This window comes from Solea solea, chromosome 9, assembly GCF_958295425.1.
Source record: "Solea solea chromosome 9, fSolSol10.1, whole genome shotgun sequence".
Classification (NCBI taxonomy): Eukaryota; Metazoa; Chordata; class Actinopteri; order Pleuronectiformes; family Soleidae; genus Solea; species Solea solea.
The window spans coordinates 19,316,821-19,343,521 of NC_081142.1; the positions used below are offsets into that span (position 1 = coordinate 19,316,821).

The 26,701-nt window shown below is 38.8% G+C and overlaps 1 protein-coding gene across 5 annotated transcripts in view; it reads right to left on the reverse strand.

The window, feature by feature from the left end:
• Positions 1–20,588, reverse strand: part of atp11b (ATPase phospholipid transporting 11B) — a 45,912-nt gene extending 25,324 nt beyond the window's left edge. For 3 of the 5 annotated variants that reach the window (XR_009241305.1, XM_058637991.1, XM_058637990.1), the window contains exons 1-17: positions 20,263–20,588; positions 14,173–14,289; positions 13,356–13,445; positions 12,048–12,128; positions 10,129–10,236; positions 8,687–8,815; positions 7,746–7,849; positions 6,837–6,884; positions 5,984–6,048; positions 4,644–4,725; positions 4,411–4,561; positions 3,136–3,333; positions 2,688–2,846; positions 2,246–2,436; positions 999–1,067; positions 682–755; positions 260–363 (exon numbers count right to left, since the gene is read on the reverse strand). Coding sequence is in view for 4 of the 5 variants with exons in the window: in XM_058637991.1 (XP_058493974.1) it covers positions 260–363; positions 682–755; positions 999–1,067; positions 2,246–2,436; positions 2,688–2,846; positions 3,136–3,333; positions 4,411–4,561; positions 4,644–4,725; positions 5,984–6,048; positions 6,837–6,884; positions 7,746–7,849; positions 8,687–8,815; positions 10,129–10,236; positions 12,048–12,128; positions 13,356–13,445; positions 14,173–14,289; positions 20,263–20,289 (1,797 nt within the window). In the remaining variant the exon portion in view is untranslated. The remainder of the gene's footprint in view (positions 1–259; positions 364–681; positions 756–998; positions 1,068–2,245; positions 2,437–2,687; positions 2,847–3,135; positions 3,334–4,410; positions 4,562–4,643; positions 4,726–5,983; positions 6,049–6,836; positions 6,885–7,745; positions 7,850–8,686; positions 8,816–10,128; positions 10,237–12,047; positions 12,129–13,355; positions 13,446–14,172; positions 14,290–20,262) is intronic. The other 2 variants (XM_058637988.1, XM_058637989.1) reach the window with 1 other exon arrangement.
• Positions 20,589–26,701: the final 6,113 nt, after the last annotated feature.

The window sequence follows — 26,701 nt, forward strand, 5'->3', positions numbered from 1 at the left end:
TTACACACAGAGACAAACATATTGTCATTATTTGGTTCAAGAAGCCAGTCAGAGTCCAATATTTGAATTTTTCTCATCATCGTGTTCTCTTTTAAAACCCATTCTCTGCAAAGTTAAATTCAGTGTACGGGATCTTAAATCAAATTTTTGATTTACCATGGCATGACTATTACCCTCTGAATCGATAAGCAATAGTGCATGGATTTTCAGACTCAACAAGTGCATTTAAATAAATGAGGCAATAAAAACTGTTGCTCACCAGTGCAAACTCATCAACGTGCAATCTTGTCTTTTCTATCTCACCAGTGGTGGTGAAAGGCAAAATGGCTGATTCTGCTCCCTTGGTAAAGAGCATTTTTCCTCCTTGAGAGTCAAGACAGCATTGAGAAGGTGGAAAAATATTAGTGATTATACATTAAAGTCAAATGAGGCTTGCCAAAACATTCTGAATTCAATTAATTTATGTATATTTTTAATAGAAAATTACCAAATGAAACACCTTAATATGTTTATATCCACTACTTTTCAGCATATTATTAAAACCACATTTGCTACTTGCTGTGTATTGTAGGCATTTCAATATATTGTATGGTGAAATGAGTGGAAAAATGTGAAGTGTGTTGGATAACATTGCCATATAAATGCACTCCATTTACCATGAGTAGTAGAATATTGCGTTACCTGAAGGATCCTGTAGAATGACACTCATCCTCCTACGGTTGGCATCAAACTCTAATACATGGAGCAGTTTATACCTGAATGAGCAAAGAGAGCATTCACTTAAAGTATAAGGCATCAAAAATATTTAGCCTGCTGTCTTTACAGCATGTTTTTGGTTGAATTAAATGACAACAACAAGACAACATTGGACAACCTTGAGCTGCAATTACTGAAAACAGTGCAAAAACGGAACATAGGACAGTTAAACTGTGGTTAGACAAATGCTGCACAATGTCTCACTTGATAGATGGTGATAAGGTAAAAAGAGTGAAACGTACTTCTCTGACTTCCCAAATGTTTTGATTTCCATGGTTTCGCCATTGCTGCCAGTGAAGGCCACACCAATTCTGGTCAAAAAATAAAAGAAACAAACCAAAATACAGTGAATGGATATAATTATTAAGAAAATTAAGAATTTGACCTTTAAATGTGAGATGAAAATCCAATTTGGATTGGAAAAAAAAACCAAGTTTCAGCTACTGTGCTGCCCTCAAGCCAGTCAATCGTTCATGTATACAGTTATTAATCTTTGTCAGTGTCAAGGTGAGCTGATGCCAACAGAGCTAAACAAATAGAAAACCAAGACTCCAAACAATGTGATAAAATCTAGGAATAATATAAATGAATACAATTACATAAATTGCAAAGAAATTTAATATTAGCATAGTATACTGTTATAATTACTATATTTTACAGGTGAAACATTAATTAAATGGTATATTGTTGAGGTCGGTGTTTGAAGTGAGTCACCTTTGGGTGTAAATCAACACATACTGTCTGTGGCTCAGTGGAGCAGAGAGGCACTGAGTCATGGCTGCAGACCTTCACTGCTTGACATAATTTTATTTGATGGTTTGAAAACGACTGTGCATCGGCCAGCATCACAGACGAAATGCACCATTAAAAATCTGAAACATTAGTCTTTTAGACATTAAATTTAGATTGGTCCTACAGAAGCCACACATCAATTTTGCCATAGACATGGAGTTGCTCTGTTGCTCCAACTTTTTCAGCTTACCTCTCTCAAAATGTCTGGTCACATTCCATAAATGCTTTTTTCATATAACAACCCCCGGAGCATTAGGTTGCTGCCTGAGCTATAATTCTAGGACAATAAAATGTATCACTAGCAAGTGTGAAAAAGTGCTAATTTCAAATTGACCAGCAGTTCAACCACCACAAGTATTAAGATAAGATAAGATAGCTTTTATTTATCTCACAGTGGAGAGAAAACGGCGTTACTGCAATGCCCCATAGCAGTTGACAGTCAGGAGAGGTAGCACACCAAATTAACCTCATGTCTATCGCCAAGATTTATGCAATGGTCAAGAAGAGTAGGTGCTGTATATTCTGACCGGTGGTTTTTGCCATTTTTTGCCATAAGGAATCCTTTTTACAAGTGTCGTCTGTGTTTTAAAGTTCCATAAAGTTAAGGGTCTCCCCCCATTTTAATTAATATTATATGCACGATATAAAATTAACAAAAGAAAATATGTCTTTTTAAGTATGTCTGATGTAGCCTCACCTCTTTGTTGCCTCTACCAAAGCTTTCTCATCTGGCGAAGAGGCAAAGTATTCCATGTGATTGGAAGAGAAACCGTTTGCGTGGGAGAACGGGTCTCCGTCCCCGGAGACCAGGCAGTCAGGCTGGTCATAGCTGATCTGAACTGTGTGACACAATGACACCGCCTTCAGAAATAACAATTCATCGCCAATCTGAAAGAAGAGGGAGACAGAAACATAAGAAACATAAAATCGTGACTGTAAACGAAGGCAAAGAACATCTTCTAGTTTTAGACTTTAGCATTTTTTTAAACCTCTATACCTTAGTATAGTATATTACGAGTATATTATGTCCAACAACATATACATTATACTGCTTTTTTGAAGAAATCTGTGTATATGTGTGTAATAAGGCAAGTATGAGTCCAGAGAAAAGTAATGTCATGCATAAATATGTGAGTTACCATGTGAGGCAGAGATCCGTCTGGTGAATCTTCAGTCATTCCTTCCGGAACCAGTTTGCCGTTGACTTCCCGATACTTGGTTCCGTTAACCGAACACTCACGGAACTGCATCTCGTTTTCCGTAAGTGTACCAGTCTTATCGGTAAAAACGTACTCCACCTAGGGAAAAAAGTATTGAGACAAAAAAAAAGAGCGGTGAGTAGTGAAGGGTGAATAATTACACAAATTCAGATCGAGTAGAAATACAGGATGGAACAAACCCTGATGTTTAACTATGACTGAGTGTCTCTTTTTTAGGCTTTTATATAAGAAAATAAGTTGATACTTATTACAATACTATGACAAAATCTGTACATTACACAAATAATAAATAATTGAAAGAAAAAACAAGTAATGATAAAAGTCTTCAGTGTGTGTTTGTGTGAATATATGCATGTTTATTCCATACCTGCCCCAGCTCCTCGTTGAGGTCAGATGTGTTGACCTGCGCTTTCTGGTCACTTTCCTCATGGTAAAGGTCCAAATCCCAGCCAATGAAAAATGAACCCAGGAACTTCTGCATCTCCACGGTAACGTACAGTGAGATGGGGATGATGAAGTTATAGAGGACCATAAACGCCAAGAAGTCTGAGATGAACTTCAAGATCTGAAGGAGGTAGGAGACAATTCCTTTTTAGCGGTGGAACAAGAAAAGAACCCAAGCTTAGTTCAAAATAAGCAAATCCAAATATATACTGTATATGTCACACACACACACACACACACATATATATATACATATATACATACATATATATATACACATATATATATATATACATACACCAAGCCTTACATTGTGATTTACTGTAATGGACATTAGTGAGATTGAAAAATTAATTTGCCTAATGCACATCTAAGCCACGCACGCAGCAAACATGCTTCAGCACTCATCCTTCTAAATCAAAGCTGGCAGTGTAATCCATTTTCATAATGGAGTTAATTATCATAGACTATCGGCAGCTATGCACAAGCGAGTTTAATGACACATTAAACATGGAAGTGAGCTGTGGCCAACTTGGTAAACAAAAAATAAATTAAATTAATTTATTAGCGCTACTTCTGATGTCTAAGAGGATATGCCACGGAATGACTGTACCCTTCATGGAAATACAGGACATTTGTAGAGTTAAAAAAGGCACTTTTTAGCTTTTACATGCAGAAAATATCTGTGGCTGATCAGTGGTCGTATCACAAGAGAAATGTAGCTTTGATGTAAAGAAATGCAGCCATTAGTAAAAGGCCAGTGAGTTTCTAGAGCAGCTGCTATAGTCCATCTAACAACACATTTATTAATTATTACTCTCTGTTGTTAGAGAGTATGTTTGCCAGTTTTTCTCTCTGTCTAAATGCATATGCTGTTTTTTTCTTTCTCTCAGACTGATGAGAGTTGGCAGACAGGCTGATGGCAGTGACACACACTTACCGTTTTGCATGGTCACAAAATCTAACCTTCCAACACCTTCTGTGTGTGTATGACTGTGTATATGTGCATTCAAGCATTTGCAAGTCTGCATATCTTCGCTAAATATTAATTACATCTACATGATTATTGTTGAGAAGATGAAAGCGGAAGAGGGCGCAGACTGACTCAGCTATCTCTCCGGCTGATAGCCTACAAGACTTACAATATGCAAATCAATAAGACTGTGTTACTCTGCAGCTAAATACAAAGAACACTGACCGGACTGCTGTTTCTTTCTTGTTCAGTCTTTTGGTTGTAGAAGGGCTCGTCCCATTTGTCCTCAGCCTGCCAGGCATACTTCAGGATGGTGCTGAGGATGGCCTCAAACAGCAAGATACCCAGGTAGATGATTAGGAAGGTATTCATGGACCTGATACAGAAGAATATGTTTCAGTTGAATGTTTGATTAAGCACATCCAGCAACTGTGAGAAGGAAACAGAACAGTGCGTACTTCTCCACAGCAGAGCGTTTCTGGGATTTGCACTTGTAGTTGAGGGCCATCTTGGACTCCATCCCTGTGTAAACCGCCACACCTGCAACATCACAGAGCATTGATCAAGTCAGACGTAATATAATACATCAAAATGATACATGTCCATGATGCTGGATTAAAGTTTATGTAATACTCGCTCTAGGGCAGGGGTACTCAAATACAAATCTTAAAGGGCCACAAAGATTTTTTTCAATGACTCAAACACAACAAAAAAACAACAAAAATATGAACTTAAAGAAAATATAATTTTCATTTTGACATTAAAATAAATAGTTAATAAAACAACGACAGCAACCCCTGACGCAAGAAGAAGATCAACTGCTGGAGATCGCAAATGATGGCGGCATTAAAAGTATGTTTGAGACAATAACTCTGCCGGTGTTCTAGATTAAAGTCATGTCAGAATAACCTGAATTTGCCACAACAGCACTGAAAACACTGTTGCCATTTGCGACACCCTATCTGTGTGAAGCAGAGTGAGTGGATGCCGCTGCTGTTGACGCAGCACCCGTCTCCTGGCTCGCGTCATCTGGGTCCTCTGTTACTGACTGCTGCGCAATTAACAGGCGGGACTTCACATGTTGTACACAGAGAGCATGCCGCTGACGCACGGCTGCGCTCTGTGCACAGTGGATTCACGTTTATTATTATATTCAGAAAATACCACTTGTTATGCCGGTCGTATCATTTTATTTTGTTGTAGTTATCCGCCACACCTTAAAGGCCGGTCCGTGAAAATATTGTCTGACATTAAACCAGTCCGTGGCACAAAAAAAGTTTGAGGACTGCGGTACTGCTCCTACAGCTGGCAAAGTGTCAATATGCGAACAGCTCCAAAAACTTTCGCTTGCAGCATAACCCAGTAACAGGCTGTCTGTGTATCGTTGGCATGGAGACAAGTCCTGATATACACGTACTGACCCAACCAAAACCCATAGTGAAGAAATAACAGTTTGGGGGCCACAAATAGGTGGCCGGCGGGCCGGATGCGGCCCAGGGGCCACCTATTGAGTACCACTGCTCTAGGGGATGTTGCTGTACAACACTATTAGTCTTCAGTTAACAAATCAGTCTTCACTCATCCAGGCCTTATGTCCACACACGTTGGACTTGTTTGTGTCACAGCAAACAAAGCAGTGTCATTACTCTCATCATGTATATGACAATAGAGCTTCTGAATCTTACGTATTTCAGACACAACTTGTTCTTAACAGCTGTTTATGTTTTTGCTCTCTTTATGTAACTGCTTCCTTCTGCAGATGAAGGTTTGGGTTTGATTAATCATTTCTTTTGCTCACCAAAAATCTCTTTGGTATTTTTTAACCTGGCTCCTCGCAGCAGCAGATTCTCTGGACCCAGTGGTCTGAAAGCAAACACAAACAGGGTAAACTCAGATCAAAGGTATGGTTATAGGAGTGTGGTATTAATAAGGAATTAGGCAGATGGTACGAGGCTTATATATATATATATATAAACAAACAAAACTTTTACTTTTGTTGACATAACTACTTAAACTTTTTGAATGATGATTTTACAAGATCATTAAAGACTAAAAAAAAAGAAAAAAAGTGCCTGCTATGTGCTTGAAAAACAAATTTCACACATACTGACTTACATGTTACATGCTTAACTAGTGTCCTATAACACTAGGTCGGTTTTACAACCCCAACACCACCATTACACAGTCACACCTCATTTCCACATACTGCAGTAGCTGTGTGTACGTATGCGAGTCAACCAGTAGTGCGTTCATTCCTGTCGCAACTTTCTGTCTGGAATTCACCTCATGCACATTGAATTTCCAGTGGATTTAAATAAATGCATATGCATTATTAAATATTGTTCAGTTTAACACATTAAAAAACAAACACATAATTGTACATATTATAATAATATATCCAGGCCGATTAATATTTCACCAAAAAACAGGCAGTGATAAAACCCAACAAAATACTCTCTCATGGCTGCAGCACACGTAGAGCCATGCTGATGTAGCATCTCTATACAGTATATCAGTATAGAAATGATTTCCATGAAGTGAACACTATGGACACAAAATATCTGTATATATGAGCTGTTAAGGGGGATCTCTTAATGAAACAATAGTATGGTGTCTTGCATATTTCTGGGCTGGATTTAATGTGATCTTACCTGACGATCTCCTCATCATGCTGAGTCATGGTCATCCGACCAACAAACCTGAGAAACACCACAGGAATTTCAGTTGAGTGGACTAAGAAAGACAGAAATAACATGGACACACAAATATAAAACACACACGCACCCACAGGTTTGCAAAGCTGTTGTTGTTGGGGCACTGCATTGACTTCCATTTATTCATGAAGAATAACCGCAACCTGTTTATGCCTAACTCTGAAACCAAGCCTTTTGTTGTGAGGACCAAAACAATGATGACAAAAAATATGACAATAATATTTTTTCAAGTCTATCTCTATCACGCACATGTAATAAAAGTAAAATAAAGGAACAAAAAGCCATAATCTGAGGATTACTGAAGAAATTAAATTAAGAAACCTGTCAATAGTCATCTTTAGTTCAGGCCATTTCAATGCAGGGAGTGTGACCAGAGACACAGCAACTCAAAGGGAGGGAGGGAGGGAGAAAGCTGACAATGAAACACACTGCAGATCTAAAAATACACTGATCGATCCTGAAGTAGTCAGCGGAGACAGACAAGAGGAAGGAGGGGTTGTTGAAGCAGTGATAAAGCCATCTCACTCCATCACCCGAGTCTCAACTTATCTTCAGCAGCATACGTCTACCATGTATTAATCCCGGCAGTTTTCAAAGTAGCATCCATAGACTCACAACGGTTCTTAAGGGGATCCCAAATAAAATTGAGTGAAATTAATTTCCGATATTTACAGACTGTAGGAGATATGAAGGAAAGAAATACAACCTTGAATGTGAAAAGGTAAACCAAAAAAACTCATATGAGGTTTCCAAATAACAGATTCTTATCTGGAAATCCCCTGAAGTGGTAAAAATAATGGACATGCTCTTAACTTGCAGGCATGTCTACATGCAGCAGCTGATTACCTGTACAGATCAGCTTCTGGTTGTTGACACTCCACCACAGCCTGCAGAGCCTCGAGGCGGGACACTGACTGACAAACTGCTGTCTCTGCCACTGAGAAGTGAGTCTGCAAACATACACAACGCAAAAGAGGGGTTATTTAGGTGACGTGGTCGTTTGAAAAAAGGACAGAATGAAGTATTTTTCATACAAAAGACCATTAATTCATGAATCCTTAATCTTAGGTGCTGGGTATCACACTGAATGTCACCACACAAAACATCATTCATGATACACTTTTTTCTTTCCGTCATGAACATTGCAAGATGTTTTAAGTGTTGACAAAGGATTTTTTTTTATTTGTACATGTAATTAAATGATACTGTGACTGCAGTATTTGGGGCAGCCAGCCACAACAACTGCAACATCACCGTACTTATTCACTTTGCAATTTGCATTTTTTAATATATCAAAAGTTAAATAGAGTGGGCAAACACATTTCAAGGCAACACAAAACCCCACTGTATAAATAGAGCAGAAAACAATTTAATATTGCTTCAAGCTACACTGGGAGGGAGGGTGGGAAGAAAAGGAAATGGAGGAGAAGAGATGGGTGAGAGGAGTTTGGCATTAATAATAATTTATACTCATATGCAGGTAATTCCAATTCCTTTCACCCTTATATCGTAGTAGGGGTGAAGAAAAATCTAATTACACAATACATCATGATTCTTTTAAAAAATAATTCTCTCCCCCAGAATTGAGAAATTTCTACAAGCTTGAGAGTTAAGTCTATGTGAATAATCTGTACGTCATGTCAGCAGCCGCCTTGCAGAGTTTGCAAGTTTGAATCCCAAAACTGTTTGTGTATTTTTTTGTTGATTTGATCAAATAACAAACAACAAATCATATTCTAATGTGTGTGTGCACGCTCAAAAGGCTTACACACTCACAACACACAGACCTTAAGGTTGGTCTCTCCATCAAGGCTGGCTGTGGTGATATGACAGGTGCCATCTGCGCGATCTGAAGACAGCAACACCAGGTCAGCAGGGAATGTTTCATCTTTAGCCACACGAACAATATCCCCCACCTGGATGAACACACACAAAAAAACAGCCACATGAGCACACAGACAAGATAGTTTATTTGTTTGTAGGGCTGCAACGATTATTCAATTAATCCATTATGAATCAATAACTAAATTAATTGCCAACTGTTTTGATAATTGATTAATCAGTTTGATTGTGTCGTTTTCAGCGTTTCTTGCTTCGTAAAAGTGAGTATTTTCTGGTTTATTTGCTTCATATAACAAATAAATCATTAAAACTGAATAATTTTGGTTTGTGCACAAAACAAGACATTTTAAAACATGTCTTGTCACGTCATCTTATCATATGTCTTCCTCTGTCTTAAAGATAGGTTTGTATTTACTGTAGCAAAGTCTTTTCTTATTTCAGCTTATACGACTTCAAAAAGCTTTTGAAATATTTTAAAATCCTGGAAATATCCATTTATGCTGCACAACAGCCTTCTTCCTGACATGTGCATGTTAGATATTCCATGTATTCTAGTTCTTATTTTCTTTCATAGCTTCATTGTTACAGCAACCTGACAGAGAGCAGTATGAAGAGAAATTGCAATTTTATCATTGTGACTTTGCACCTGCCAGTTTTCAATTCTTCAACTTCGAGTGACAGCCAGAAACTCCGTACACCTCCGTGTCTGTACTGAATACTATCACTTGAAGTGACAGCCAGTATGCTGGCTGTGACTGAGTGCACAGTCTCTTTAGTCCTTGACTTAAGGACACATGCCACTGAGGCAGGTGTTTGGTTTGCTCCACACACACTATTTACAGTGTATCTGAGAAGCCTGACATCAGAGTATTTGTATGCACTGCTGAGTCACAGGCATATCCAGGTACCAAAGACACATTACGAAAGAGAGGAGATGTAACAGCAAGCCATGATTAATGCCAACACGCTCAAATGACTAAACAATAGGTCACTACGGGCCACGTTTTCAGATTTCCATTATCAGCTACAGTCTAGTCTACTCTGAAGGAAGGAAAGCTGCTAATTGTGTCTCTTTTCAAACTAAAATGAAATCATCAGTGTTTCCAAACTTGCACTTTTAAGGGGCTTAAAAAACAGTAGTGTGGACTTCAGACATGTACATAGCAGACACAATGCATTTTAACACTAAAACTAAGTGGATGAAACCTTAGTAAAATATGTATTTTATTGCATTGTAGAGGATTTTGTTACTGTAACAAATGCATCATTCACAGAACACTGCAAACACATTTGTGCTGTTTTTCACAAATTGTTCCTTTCCTTTACAGTACCACAACCAGGAATTCGAGTTTTGACATTCATAAGGATCGGGTTTTAACAATCTTACCCTGATGTTCTTAGATCTCGTTTGGACCAGGCTTCCACTGCGGACCACAAACACTGGAGCCCCGTTCACTTCGTTGTCCGCCTTGTGTCTCAGCCAGTCCTCATAGCCCTAAACAAACATTGAACCAGAAATGAAGCACAAACAGTCGATGACAGTTGCCAAAAGTCACTGATGCACTGAAGTTACTAACAGCTGTTTTATGTAACTATTCTTGAGCAAAAGTATAGATTTCATTCCAGTGTGGTATTTGACTGCATTACACACTTTTTTTAGTGTCAACGTAAAAAAGATCACACAAAAATGCAGCTTATTACTACTCCACTGTGTGAGAGCACTGGTGATGTGCCTGGTATTACAGTACTCTCTCTGCTACTATTCTAGTACCAGGGATACATTGATGGCACATAACCAGCTTGACCAGGCATGGAGAGCGTCACAGCGTTTCCAAAATAGTTCACTTCTATTTATCTTATTGAGGTCCGTCTTTCCCATGAGGTTGTCCTGTCAAAAATGTACTTAACCGTCTGCCCTCGCCAATGATGGTGCAGGCAGGATTAAGCTGCTTTCAGACATGCACCGATCTCTGGAGATCCTCTCACTGAGTGAGCTCATTTGAGAGCACAGCGGGAGAAACTGCAGATGATTCACAGCAAGTGAAGAGGCAAGAGCTCTTTTTAAGGCATGCTCCAGCCACATACAGTCTGAATCCTCTGAAGATTGTGCTGCTGTTATGAATGCTGTGTTCATCATTTGCGAACGGAACACCAGAGAATGCCTAGACCCACAATTCTTGACATTACGTAGAGTGTGTGAAAACTAGGGCTGTAATCAACCAAAGAATTTCTTGGTTGACTGAAGCCCTGAAATTTCGACTCAAAATCGACTAGTCGGGGGGTGGGGGTGTTGACAGAGTCTGATGGTTCTGAAAGCAAAATCATAGCCCATGATTTCCGAAAATATACTATGTCAACTAGTGATATCAGAACTGTTGAGGAATATTTAGATTATTTGGCTCTGTGCATGTCCTCGAACAGAGCGAGACTGAACATAGGAGGTCAGCTTCGTGGCTGAGACCCAAATAGACTGTTGCGGGCGGGTGAAAACGAATCAACGATTATTAGACTAAAACATAGAAATATGCCAGTTCGGATATGTTCGTATACTCAAAATGGATGGAGGAACATAACGCAGACAAGTTAGCTTATCGTTTTATATGATATGCCATGTGTGTAGTCGAGCTGTGATATGCAAACTGTTGCTTGCAAACTTTTTTTTTTTCCCGCCATCTATTTTTGTAAAATACTTGACATGGATGTTAGAGGAGGACTGACTGTAGCTCAAAATTAAATAAAACCACTGGATGTTCTTTAATCTACTGTATCTGTGTCTAGTGGGTTGGGGTAATCCAAAATACTTGAAAAAAGGGGGGTGTTCTCTGAAGACACGCTGTTACCTGTGAAACATGGGTGCTCTGAAAACACCCCCATTAGCACTTGGTACATTCCTCCAGATGAAATCAAATTAACCATAGACTGTATGAAATGAACACGGCAAAAAGTCGACCAATCAGAATTTGAGTCGAACCAGAACATATCGACTCATAAATCGACCAGTCGACTGGGACTTTACAGCCCTACTGGAAACAGCTTCAGTTTTTCCACTGCGTTGTCATTGCTCAGAGTCATGGATCATCTCTTAATTTTTTGTTGTTACTGAGGATGAGTTTCAGAGGAAACTGACACAGCCACACCATCTGTAGTGTCAGTGAGGTTAACTCATGTCAAAAACTGTGAAAACAGTATCCTGATTCTTATGTGAATCAGTTTTTGCAAACAACCCTATTTAAACAATGTGAATATCAAACTAGGTGCCAATTTTTTGCACAAAAAGAAGAGGCCATCGTTTGCTTGTGCTCTCACCTGTTTTATCGCAGTTACAGTGATCACAAAGAAAAGAGGCAGACCGCTGGTGACTGGGGAAGTGGGGGTATCTATCATTAACTGTAAAGACAAACAGAGAAGAGGAGAGGCAGAGATGTCATCAAACTGGAAGTGCAATCAACAGCAGAGACTCTGTAAGAGTGGGTGTGCCCTTATAGAGACAACAAGACACCTAGAACGTCAACAGAGAGAGAAGTAGTGGCTGATGTGTCAAACAGGAAACCGACATGACTTCCCTCGGAGGTTAACTGTCATTTCATTTCTACTCAAACACACTGACAACCGACGCTTACAGGTCCAGAAAACAAACAAAAAAGCTTTCTAAATAACATGTGAATCTGTATAAATTTAAGACAACCTGTGCAATCATTGAAATATAGCCGAGCTATACAGCAGTACTTCTATGAGTGAGTAATTTAATAGTTCTCAGAAGTAGGAGATACAATACACATTCATGCCTGCGGTTTCACACTAGTATATTTATCAACAGGTGGGGGGAAGTGCTGAACAAAAGACTGTTACTAAGTGATGTAAACTAAGCAAGTTCAACAAAAAAACTGTTTTGCTTAATGTTTTACTAGACAGAAAACACACTCAAACTCAAAGTTTCCCACATGGATTAAAGATAAAGATATATGAATGATAGAAAATTAACAAACAGTAAAAATAAACATTTAACTCTCAAACTCTAAATCAAATTTACAATGAAACCAAGATTAGTCTTTACTTGATTGGTTAAAGGTTACAGTGCATGGCAGTCATCTAGGAATCCATCTCAGGCCACTTTTAAAATGGTCAAATTAGCCATTAAATTAAAGGTCAGGTTAAAAAAGGGGCCCTCGTCTCAGTGGGCTGAGGCTAAGATGACTTCATCTTCCCGCTCACCAGCTGAGTGGGTGAAAACAAAGCCTTTTTTTTTTTAAAACTGAGTCTCTGTCTTCACTACACCAGGTCCAAATAAACCAGGAGAAGACTTGAACAATTGAAAGCTAAATAACATATAATCACAGGGGTGACTGATGCAAAGTGAAGGCCCAGAGCCTAAAGCTGACTGTAACGTTACACATATTAGTGAATGAGTGGGTGTAATGTCTTATGTCAGATATGAACCTGTCTCATCCAGAAGTAGTAGATGAGTCACTCCACCAAGCCCTAACAGTCATTTGTATAGTGAATACGCATGTTTGTATTTAGGGCAAGAAAAGAAAACACACATTACTATCTGACCAAGATTGTGTATCTGCAATGAGGAATAGTGAGTGTTGGTGCATTTGTGAGTGAATTTACCTGGACAAGGAAGATGATGAGAAAATAGAAGTTGGCAATCCTTCTGAACTGCTCAAACAGATTCTTTGGGACAAAATTCCAAATTGTGTACTGAAATGGAAAGAAGAAACTACATTTAGAATTGACAGGAATATGACAAAGACAAATAAAACATATTTAAAAAAAAAAATAATAATCAAAAGCCATCGTTAAGAAGCTTCTGAATGCCAGATGGAAAAACATTTGTAAAAGAATATTCTTGTGCATGAGGCATTAAATTGGCCGTAATTCAAAAAGTGTCTAGTTTAACATCTAAACCCATATTTGGCATAGAATCTTAGAGACCAACATTAGGGAAGTCCTGATCAAATGTAAAGACTCTTCAGCATGAAGCTACTCAAATATTTCACAATAAAAGCCTTGATGGAAAAAATGTATTTATGGATTCTGGGAACTGAAATGCTATAGTGCTTTTACTATGAAACAGGTGCCTTTTATCACCGCAACGGCACCTGAGCCCTGCAGTGTTGTTTCCAGACAGATCAAAGCAGTGCTAGAAATACATTTTAATACATTATATATGTAAAAGAGCAATATTCTTTTCCTCTATGAAATCAGGAGATGTCAAGATTCATATCTTTCAAGTTCCTGTAAACTACTGTATGATGATGTTGGACTACATAAATAAAATTGAGTTGACTTGACTAGATTCTACAGTTAGATCACACGAGTCCTTGGTAGTGGTGATCGAAAACTCCCTCTCACTGACCATCATGAAATCCTGTGGTGACAGAAACACGGGTCAAATTCCAATATTGGCTCAAGCAACATTTGGTACCTTGGATGAAATGATTCGGTTGTCTGTAAAGCGTGGTGGGATGTAGTGGCCATTCTGAGGGAAACGGTTTGCCACATAAACCGTTCTGGTCTCGCTCTGATGAGGAGGGTCAAAGCCCTGTGGTAAGAGAGGGTTACGTGAGACCAGAGAGGATGTGGAGAGAAGGAAAAGGGAGGAAAAGAAAAAAGTGAAAATGGTTACTTACAATACATGGCAAATCTTAAAATGTTCCTTATATTAACGGTATTTTCACCGTGCCACTGCACTTTGAATGTTTTTCAAGCAATAATATACAAGATTTTCTTTCATGTTTCTCTTTTAATATGACAACATTTGCATACCAAATATCTTGGGTTTTGCAGTGTAGTTTTAGTGAATTTTATTGAAAGCTACTCACCTATTAATGGCAAAACATACTCAACTACCCAATTAGTTGTGTTTGTAACACTGAAACTACATGAATAACAAACATTTTTGAACTGCCATCTGTAAAAAAAAAAAAAATGTTTTAAAATAAAAGGTCCTGCACATTGGCTAATGGGGAGTTTGACAGCATTGATTAAATGACCAGCTGTATGGTTAGGTTAGCTTTATTGTTCATTCCACAATATGGAAAACTGTCTTTGGTTCCACATAACAAGTAAGACATAAATTACAAATACAAACAACAACTCCAACTCCAACCAATATGGATCAAATCTTTAACCTTGTGCCAGGAAAATAAAACATATCATTTTTTTCCATCTAATTTTCTGGTGTCTTTCTGTCAAAACTTAACTAGTACTTTTAGAAAGTTAAAGCAACACACAGCAAATGTTACGTGGCGCAGGTCTATCACACACACACACACACACACACACACAGACACATAGACACAAAGAGACACACACAGGAAATGTATCCAGGTCAAGTCACTGCCTCACGCCCTGATTCACCTCTGTGAAGGGACACATGCAAACTATGACTGTATTCCTCTCTCTCTTATGCTCTCAATCTGCTGCAGCTGCTTTCTCTGCTCTTCTTGCTTCTGTACAATTGCTCAACACCTAATAAGACACTCAAATGTGTATGAAGATTAAAAAAGGAGGCTACACAGTGTAAAAGAGTCAAAAAGAATCAAACCAACTAAAACAAAGTGTGTTTACAGGAACCACAGTCTCACCAGTCAGACATGGCAAACTGCAGCATTTCTCAACTGAATGCATTTTTGACTGGGAAAATGCAGCCAACAAAGGAAGTTCTTACACATTTTTGGGTAAATCAATGAAGCCTGGTTTACACTTCAGAGACAGTGTCTGGGAAAGGCTTAAAGAAGCACTGAGTAAGCAGTTAACTTGTCCTCCTCGCCGCTCAACAAAATGCATAATTACTAATGCATTAACATTTTAGGAAGGAAGGTTGACCGAGAATTCAGTAGTTCTGGGCATCCTGGCCTTTAAACTGTAAGTGGCCCACAAGAGAGTTTGAGGGAAGTCATACAGAAAAGTGACTCAAAACAGAAGGACATTCATTATTTTTTGGGGAAAAAACAAAACAACTGTCTAATATGTCCTTCATGGTGGTAATCCCAGGCTCTGTGCCTCACACGTTTAAAGAAAAAATGGGCTTGGATACCGTTAATGGCTTTTGCAACTTCAGTGTGTGGGATTTATGCAATGGTATTGAGGAATCACTGTTTCAGGAAGCAATGCATGTTATGGCAAGTGCAACTTTAAAGGGTTAACGTTGTTGCAACCTTTGTAACCATGTCACAAAGGGTGATGAGGTGTTCATGTAATATTAAGTTACATATCTTTATTTAAAAGTGTGCACTGCAGTGCAGACACAAAGAGACAGACCATAAGCACTGCTCAATAGTTATATTTACATGCATTTAAATTTGAATATGCTGGGAATTTTGTAAAGCCGCCCCAGGACATGTGGCGTCAGGACATGAAAAGCAAACAAAACTGAGCATATTTGCAACGCCACTTAATGAAGCAAATGTTGCACCTGACAACCTATGACGTGGAAAAACTGAGCTGCAAGTGCTATTACAAACTCAAAGCTCAACGCAGTAAAACAACAATGTTCTATAAACCATATACACAGTGAGGATTTCCCTATTGAGGAAACAGGCAGTTGAGTTGGCATCTCTGTGACGAACAAGCTACTCACTGACTGACCATAACCAGCTACATGTAGCATCATCATAACTGACATCTGACATTTCACCAGAAGTCTTCTCAGGAGAAGCAGGAAAGGAGAGGTTAAGAGTGACTGATTTAGTACGGTCTTCAAAAAATGTTGAATGTATACTTCAATGGTCGTAATTACAATGGTGTGAACCTGGAGAAACCTGTTGAACCAACAGCCTGCATCAGATTCATTTAGGTTAAATAACTGTGTCAGTAGTTTCAAGTTACACTTTAAAATCACAACTTCCTAATGGTTAACAGGAAGAAGCACATTACTGCCACTGTTTAACACTGGCTGCCGAGTGGCTCCTATGCAGCAGTTACAATTTTACAGACTGCACGTTAATTAATTATTAAGTAATCCAGGATATTAAACCAAACTATGTGTGTCAGCCGTTTTGGACACCTGCGTCACTGCCAGGAATGGATTATTTAAGACACTTTTTCCAGCACTGAGCAAATTGTTGAACCACTGGCATTAGTCAATGGATGTTTTGTAACTTTCTACTACAGTGTTGACATCTTCCTTAATGAGCCTTTATGTGACTGGAAGACTCCTTTTAGTGAGTTCCACCCAGTTTTTCAGACAGTCTGAGGAGTCAGTGTTACATGAATCACAGGTCACGTTGGGTTGCTTAATAATTCATTTCTTAGCCCATAAATTTAGCTTGATTGCTGCTATATACAAAACTGGCCCATGCAGCTTTCATGCAGTAATTTCGGTTGCAGCTCATAGTCAAAATAAGAGGAAGTAGCAACTTCACACTGAACTGTAAATAACAATACAAATATGTAATAATATTCTTCCAGCACTATGACCCAGTATAAATCAGAGTCAGCTTGAGGGAAAAATTGAGGATAATATAACGATACTGTTATTTAAGTGCATACGAGTGTCTTCCTGTTAACAGCAGTGATGTAAAAATTACACATTCGATTAATCGAGTACTTGTTTGGTCTGTAAAATGTCAGTAATATTTGGAAAAATGGTGATCAGTGTTTACCAAACCTTGTCCACAAACCAAAATTATTCAGTTTTAATGATATCTCTGTTATATGGAGCAAATAAACCAGATAATATTCACATTTATGAGACTGAAAAATTTGAAAGCTTGTTCTAAATATTGAAAAAACATTCAAACCGATAAATTGATAATCAAAATAGTTGATGATAAATTAATTAATTTATTAATAATCGATTTGTGGAATAATTGTTGCAGCCCGATCTCCTGCTGATAGTGTTGTTTTAATACTGTGATAAAAATATGACTTTCATGCAAACGCTTACACACATAATTGAAATCATACATTTTTCTTTGTCCCCATACTCTTGTGGCGCCACTACTTTCTTTATAGGCTGACAATTAATTACTTGCATGAAGCCAACAAGACCCACGGTGCTCTGGGTGAATCGTTACCCTGAACAACGGCTGGAAGGCAGACTTAGGCATCACCTGGGCACCAAGTCATTTTATCAAGGCATTTAATCAAATGGGATGAACTCATCAGAGAGGAAAGGAGGGAGATATTGAGCTGCATAAAGAGTAATAGTAAAGGCAGAAAGACTCCAGCACAAAGAGGAAGACAGAGCAATAGACTGTAGGCCGATGTAATGGGTTCTGCTTTTGACGATATTACTGATGACAGGACCAATATTAACATCATACAAATATCTAACAACATGTGGCATACATAGCCTAAGGAAGAGCTACATATGATAAGAATTGCAACAGATTTATAAAGAGTGGCATAGATTTGTTACTTATCACATGCTTTACTACTTAAAGTAGAACATTAAAATGTCTACAGCAATGTTCAAAGCAGATCATAAATGTAAAAATATACGACAGTCAGTTCATAGCTCAACAGGCTATATGATATGATTAACTCAATTTTTAATTATTATATTGCTCAAATAGAGATTTCATGTTACTCTGACATGAAATACTTTTCTGACCATACAAGTACATTTTTGTACCACATGGGGACAAACCCATTAAACATCATGATAGCAATATAACATTTCCCATTAAATTAAATTAGTATCTTATATATAATTATTCAAAAAGAATGCACATTGAACTCCTGATACAAGGAAAACTCCCTGAAGAGACAGCAATGGTTTTTCTAAGTACCTGCACGACTTGTGCTGTAATTATAGTAGGTGTGTTGTGATGTAAATGAAATATTACTGTTATGATATAAATGGAACATTACTTGAATGAAGATAGTGCTCCCGATAGGAATAGAAAGACATTAAAAGCCTTTCACTCTGCCGGTTAAGACTTCCCTTCCCCCCCTCCTTTTCGCTTCTTCACGTGGCTCAGAAAAAAACGAATTAATAATCCTGAGAGATTAGACATTTTGTTCATAACCTACCACAGTTGATATCAAGGTCAGATAAATGCATGAACAAACTTTTTTAAAAGGCCAGTTGTACTGGGATGAATTTTAATTGCATTTTTAATTAACAGATCTGGTAGGTGGATGGGCTCAAATGAACAGAGACATCTCGACAGGACACAAACTATTTTTAAAAAGTTGAGGCCACAGTTCATTTCTAAAAGCAGAGGAAAAGTTTGTGTGCACACTGACAAACTGAACAAAAGTTGACTTTAATAAGTGACACAGTAACTCCTAAAATCTTAAGTACAGGAAGCAATCAGCAAACTACACACAGAGCTCAGAAACAAACTTGCATTAATTCAGCTTACTGGTAATATGCCATCGGGTCAGTGTGACCAGCCTAGTGTGTATGCAAGTGATTAATCCATTAATTCACTCACTCACACAAGCACAGCCCCACATATGCTCACACACCCCTTCTGCTTCTGTAACTGAGTGTCAATGCATGTTCATACTCAAACTTTAAACTTCAACAGGCAAAATTACAATAGATTCAACACATTAGCAACTGACTCTAATTCTGTTGCTCGAAATGATTACTGAATTTAATGCCACATTTGATAATTGATTGACTGGTTTAAGTGAGTCATTTAGAGAAGCAAACTCTGATTATGAGATCATGAATGTGATTGACTGGTTTCTGTAAAAGAGTTAACTGAAAATATTTGGTTTGTGGACAAAAAACTAAACAAAAAAGAAGGCAAACATTCACATTCATCATCTCATAGGATCTTGCTCGCTCAGATTTGCCTGGCATGATGTTATTGTTGTTGACGTGGTGCCTCTAAACGTCAGTGCGTCACAATCCAGTCATGTTTGTAGGGCACAACAGGTGATTTCAGCGAACACTGGGTGCAGTTTTCTTAACTGCTAATGTAACTCACCGCATTTGAACGTAGCTGTAGAATAAATAAGTAAATCCGCAAAGAAGTGATCCATAAAAAAGTTAGTTTAGGAGATATTATCCTGAGTTATTTTAATGAATATGTGGCTCTAAGGACTCAAATAATTCAGAATGCGAAATCCATGTCTACCCCTTTGTGTCTTTGATTCAGTGATTCTTTGCATGTAGATTTTACTCACTTATTTACTCCCCTGTGTCGTAGAAACAGAGCAGAGTTAGTTCTGTCCAGAGCAACGCTGTTTGACTGTTTGACAAGTTTTACAACGTTAGCCCGGTTAGCTCACGTTACCGACACGGTTCGGCTCTTGTTGAAATACTAACATAAACACTAAACTATAACCTCAAAACTCCCGTCTCAACTAATTAGCGGTGTTAACGAAGCTAAAGCTGGCTAGCTGGTGAGGTGGCTAACATGTTAACCTGTGTACCTGGACGCCACCACTTGCACGGAAGACAAACAATGTTTACACACACAGCTAGTTGCACATAAATAAAAACTCATGCGGTTTTCATTGGCTAAGTTTTGTGTTGTGTGGCTATAGTGGTGGGGGTGTCTGGAGCTAACGTTAATATGAAGGTAGGGGAGCGGGGGTTTTTCTTTACCAGCTGCTGTCGTATCCTCCGAAGCATCCTGACAAGAACACACGGTCCAAGTAGCGAGCACAGTCGCTAGCTCCGCGCTAGCAACTAGCCACTCCAATAAAAACGTCCCGAACCATAAATATTTCCCTCCAACAAGCGGCTCTTCTCGGCGGCATTACGCGACACACTCACGCCGTGCAAGTGTGCGAAAAGACAAGTCCACTCGCCCCCATTCCGCGGTAAAAGTCAGAGAAACGAGCCGCGATAAAAGTGACAGACGGTTGGCTACGGAGTCCCAGGGAGCGACGCACCATCTCATTTCACGTCTCCGCTTTGCCACGATCTTCCCCTGCTGCTGCTGCTGACTGACACACATACACACACACGCACGCACATACACACACACGCAAACATTGCGATCTGCAGCGGCCTCACAGCGCCCCCTGCCTGTGTGTACACACAAATGATTAGATTAGATAGATAGATAGATAGATAGATAGATAGATAGATAGATAGATAGATAGATAGATAGAAATGTGCACAAATGTGCACTAAATGGGCAAATTTTCAACTCCAAAATAAAACCAACTAACTTACTTTACATTACATTACATGTCATTTAGCAGACGCTTTTATACAAAGCGACTTACAAGGGAATTGAGTCTAAATGTATAATAATGATGATATATATATATTTTTTTAAAGAAAGCATTTCTCCACAGAAGCTTACAGTGAAGAATAACTAATTTATGTGTTCATGTTTTTTTCACGTAATTAGCTTCTTTATTCAATATTTTAAGACCTTCCTGTCATAAATAATAATTTTTCTATTGTTTCATTTGTTTTAGGGGCTCCACACGAGTGGAGATCCTGAAATGGTTTGCAGTACGGTCCCTTTTTCTACAAGCAAACACAACGTAGGCATGTTGTCACAGACACATTAAGATGTATGTATTGCAGTGGAGCTATGCTATAGATTGCTGAGAGCTCACTGCATCATACACTATATGCACCAAACAGAAGTAATGCAGGACTCTGAGTCAGATCTGAATTGCTTACTGGGCACTTTATAAAACGGTGTATACCATCATAAAGTGTGTTTTCTCATGTAATTGGGGAAGTCCTAATTGTACACATTAATTCACAGGCCATTGCTGATGAATTAATGATGAATATAATATTTCAGAAGAAGAACCAAAATAATTGTGGTGGATAAAACATGCATTTGCCTTTTTTTATTTGCTCTCTTAGCAGTGCTTTGTACCTCTCCAGTTGTTCCAGGATTTCACTTGTAAGGCATGTCACATAGAGTGAGATCATCAGATTACAGTGGAGACTTGGCTGCTGCACATCCCAATTAGTCGATAATGTATTGGCAACTAATGATACCAAGCGGGGAGGATGATACATTTGAAAATCTATGATTCTTAAGAGTTTGGCCGTACTGTGCATTTTTCCGAAATTGATCCAGAATGTTGCGTATGATGGAAAACACTCAAGTAATGTTCCCATCAGTGGCAGGAGAAGTAAATGGCCAATGATAATAATCCTGTGTAATCAATGTGCTCCAGCAGCTATATTTAGCAGGAGCAAGAATGCTGAACAGCAGTTTCTTCTCCGCTTCTGTTCTCCTGAATGAAAAAGTGAGTCACACAAAGGTATTTGCATTATTCTGAACATCCTCACATTTGCTCCTTCATGTCCTAGTGTGACTCAGATCGTCTTCCCTCCTCCTGGCCTCTCCAACATGACAGCTTTCCTAACAATCAGAAAAACACTGAAGCCAAGCCAAATGCCACCATCAAGTAAGCATTAATCTCCAGAACTGAGACAGCTTTAGGCCACTCTGAGTCAGCAGAGAGGCACTCACTGTACCATAGTCCTTCTCAGACAACATCTTGGTTTCAAGCCCTCTTCATCTATCATATTATAACCAGTATCACAAGGTTTTTTTTTTTCTTTTACTGCCATGTAACCAGCAAAACCAGAAATGTCCAAAATGTCAATTGAAAGGCAGCTTTTCTCTGCAAATCCCCTGGTATAATCCACTATCTGACATGTGTATGTGAGCCACAGAGCCGAGCCGCTAACCATGCCCATGTGACTGACAATCTCTGGGTTACACTGACTTATGTAACATCACTGCAGCAGCAGCAGGAGCTGGGAGCTCTTACTTCACAGCTGGACTGGAATCAGTTAGTGTTTCACATGCACGTTCAACAGGGTTGTTGATGATAAGATTAAAAACCTGTATGTGTCTCAATAAAAGCTTTCTTTTCAGAGACTGACATAGGGAAATCCCTCTTTGAACTGGAGCAGAAAAGGAATCTCTCAGAGTTACAAGTTTGCATGACAATAAAAAGCAATGTTTGGTATGAACCACACTGAGCTTCTTTACTCACATTCACTGTCTGCAATCCACAGAACTTCCACCTTGTATTTGTCTTGAAGTCATGCCACAATGCAGTTTGTGTAATAATTCATTTCTGGAGGCATCAGACAGAAGAGCGTTGGCCAGGGATCCGTAATGCCCTGGATGTCTGTCATGGAAGTAAGTGGTAATGTAATGGATAATGTACGGCTGCCATCCCAGCTTAGTATTAAATTTAATTCAACATCCTTCAAATTTCTTTCATGTACATATATAAATATATATATATATATATATATATATATATATATATATATATATATATATATATATGTACACATATATTCTAATTATATATAGTCAAGGCTAACAGGTTGTAAAAACAGAAAACACAGTTGGGAATGCTTAGTATTCTTGTCGTATATGTCTGCGTGTGTCTGTTACATTCAGTAATGATGTGCTCATGCTCATGCATCTTAGTCAATTTTCTATGGGAGAGAAGTTGCAGAAAAAACAGTACATTCATCTTATGTTTCCTGTGAAATATACATATATACAGTATATATACAGATATATGTATATATATATATATATATATATATATACATATATATATTTGTTAATGCATAAAAATCTGTCTGTCTGTCTGTCCATCCGTCCATCCGTCCATCCGTCCATCCATCAATCCATCAATGAATCAATCCATCAATCCATCATCTGTGCTGCTCATCCTTTGAGGGAGGTGTGGGGAGCTGGAGCCATTTCCAGCTGACAACATGGACAAGTCAGCGTGTTTTCAATGATCTGAACACCGACCTGCAGAAGATGGGAAAGAAGCCATATGGTGTATTTGCATCTTTACGACTCAGCATCCAAACCTGTACAGTTTCGGTGCAACAGAACAGGAACATTAACTGAAAGGCTGAGGGAATAACAAATGTGGGCTCATCTTACACAGCTGTGAAAGAAGACAAAAAAAATACTGTCCTCTGGTATGATTTTAAAATGTGTCTTTCAATTAGATTTTTATTGAAGTGTTGTATCTGTCAATGGGAAAAAAGATGTCAATGGGAACAATGGTGCGTCTTGACAAAACTAAATGCCCTCCTCTCCTCTCCTCTCCTCTCCTCTCCTCTCCTCTCCTCTCCTCTCCTCTCCTCTCCTCTCTCCTCGTGCATGTCTCAGCAGGCTGGACCCGAGTTAATCCATCAGGCCTGTTTAACCATGCTGTGGCTGATCCTCTTGGTAAATACTCCAGTGCTAAGTGGCTTTCAATCATTACCACCAAGTATCACTAATAGTACTAATAGGCTTAGGACAAGTTTTTCCTCTCACTGTACAGACCCACCCCTCCTTCCCCCTCCGTCTCTGTGTAAGTGATACTCACTGAGTGTTTGGCTTCGACTACCTGTGCATATTAGTGTCCGTCTTGTTGCATTAACACGGACGTCTGTCTCACTGTGAGGACTCCATGCAGCAGGTCATGTGGGGAAAAGAAAGCTAATGAATTGGCTTTTAAACTAAATAGCTAAAATCAATAGCAACTGACTGGTAGACAAGCTTTGAAGGTGAGTGTTTCAGTGTCTTCCCCTTAAAGTTATAATCATACTAATAATAATAATAATAAAAAAACATCTCAGATTTGTGTAACGCTGGTCGTAAATCATTTTAAAATGTTAATTTTCCAAGCTGTGTGGCTTGAGATCTCATATGTGTGAGTCTCCCTCTTGAGGACAAACTGGGGTGTTACAACTACAAGCCAATTTACTATCATCTAATTTGTAAAATGTACAAAAATCCTGTGTTTGCAAGTTTGCGTGTCTTATAATTGGTGAGTGTAGAGTGTAGAAGCCTCTGGCAGTGATCAGATCACTCCAGTAGTTATAGGATAGCCTGGATGAAAGCAAGTAGAAGCTATAGTTATTTTTATTGTAAGAGTTCTTCCCACTAATGCAAAGAAAAAAAACCTAAATAGAGATCTGGTCCAGACCACCTGCATAGGGGTTCACTGGGCCAGGTGGGTGTGATTGGGTTTCCTAAGGAGCGACTTATTCTTCACCTAACACCTTGACCTCTTTACTCTGTGACCCAGAGAGACAGAGACAAGGCGGCTCGTCATCCACTTCACTAAAACTGGTCATGGATGACAAATTATGTGTCTGTGTGTGTGTGTGTGTGTGTGTGTGTGTGTGTGTGTAGTTTTCACCACTTTAGAACCTTTTCTGACATAAACACCAACATTGTCAGGACAAGGAGTCCAAACCAGGAGGGCAAAACCTGCTCCTAATGAGGCATAAAATAATTTCTGAGGAACTAATTAAGTGTAGGGCTAAGATTTAAACTGTTAAGTTTAGGATAGTTGTCCAAATGAATGGAAACCAATGAGAGAGTCCTTAAATCAGGGGTCTCAAACTCAAATTAGCTGGGGGGCCACTGAGCATCTAATCTGGACAGTAGGGGTAAAAAGCATAATTTCAGTAGAGGTGGGCAATGTGATCTTAAAATGATATGAGGATTTTACCATCATGACATAGCAATGACAATTTCTTCTGATGATATTTCACAGAATTTCCAAATAAAAGCATTTTTTGCTATGGAACATACAATAAAAATGCATTTATGATGCAAAAAATTAATGTTAATAGAAGAAAACATACAGAAATAACTAATTATAACTTGATATTAAGTGGCAGGCCACATTAAATCTATTGAAGGGCTGCATGTGGCCCATGGGCTGCATGTTTGAGACCTCTGCCTTAAATGTTTAGCTGTGTGTGTGTGGTCATCATATTTACATTCTTCATTCTAGACGGAACATCTGTAGGTTTTTGAACCTGTGATGTTATTTCCATCAGACACAGTGAAAAATGAGAATCTTTATAACCAGGAATGTTGCTTTTTCTGTTTCTGTTTTGCTTGAATCACATATCTATAGTTTATATCAGATCAGATAAGATTTGAGTAATTTTAGGGCATTTTTATCTCTGCTGCTACTCTGAAGTTTACTTCTCTCAGCAACCATTGAAAAAAAGATTTGGAAGATGAATCTCAGAGATGAGTCATGGGATTTGGCGACGCAGATCCATGTAGTAGCAGCTGCAGTAGAGCCACCCACAAAGCACCTTAACACCTCTGGATCTCTTGTCAAAAACTTCCTGCTTGAGTAAGATGCTCAAGGCATGTGTGTGTGTGTGTGAGAGAGAGTGTGTGTTTAAATGCTTAGCTGCTTTTCTGATCTGCTTAATTTCGAGCAGGACGAGCAGCTGCTTGAAAATTCCAGCCTTGGCCCCTCCATCACTGTGACACACACACAAACAGTGGTGTGGTTTAGGAAAGGATGGATGGATTTTGAGAAAGAAAAACGAAAAAACATCTCTATGCAAAAATATGTCTATAATTAACTGTGACAACGTCTCTCCATCTTGATGAGGTGTGTGTGTGTTTTGTATGAAGTCACTGTGGTAACTGCGGGTCATAGCATGCATGTGCAAATGCATCTGTGCGTGTCTTACGTTGCCATGGTAACCTTGGCCCCTGCTGACCTTGGCCTTTTAGGGCCCCTATCCCTCCTCTCTGTGCTTCCTTCTCTTGACTCTGCAGCTTGTGAGTGCCTGAGTGGCAGCTGGCTCAGACTGGTGTGTCGACATGAGTTCAGACACGCTCACTGGCATCTGGCTTGTTTGGTTTGCTAGCAGGTGGCTAACTTAGGGATAGTTGGCGGGCAACAGTTCTCCCTCCATCACTGGAAGCAAAGCAGCACAAATCGACCTATTACTGCTGATGGATTGAAATGATAGAAGCATTTTTACGTGTATACATCTACATATTACAACTGTAATATCCAAGGTGAACCTGTATTTTATCTGTACTGCATAGCTGGGTTAATACACAATAAAGCATAACGTTTTATAAACACAAGATGTGCTGTTGTATGGAATAAAAAAGGGGAATATTTTAATGACAATAGGCTGCAAAATTTGCTTTTACCGTCTCAGATGAGTTTGGACCCAGAGAACTTTGTGATGTTTCACCACAAAACTGGTGTGTCTTTCTCTTTGTGTAATCCAGTTTTAGAGTTAACTGACAATG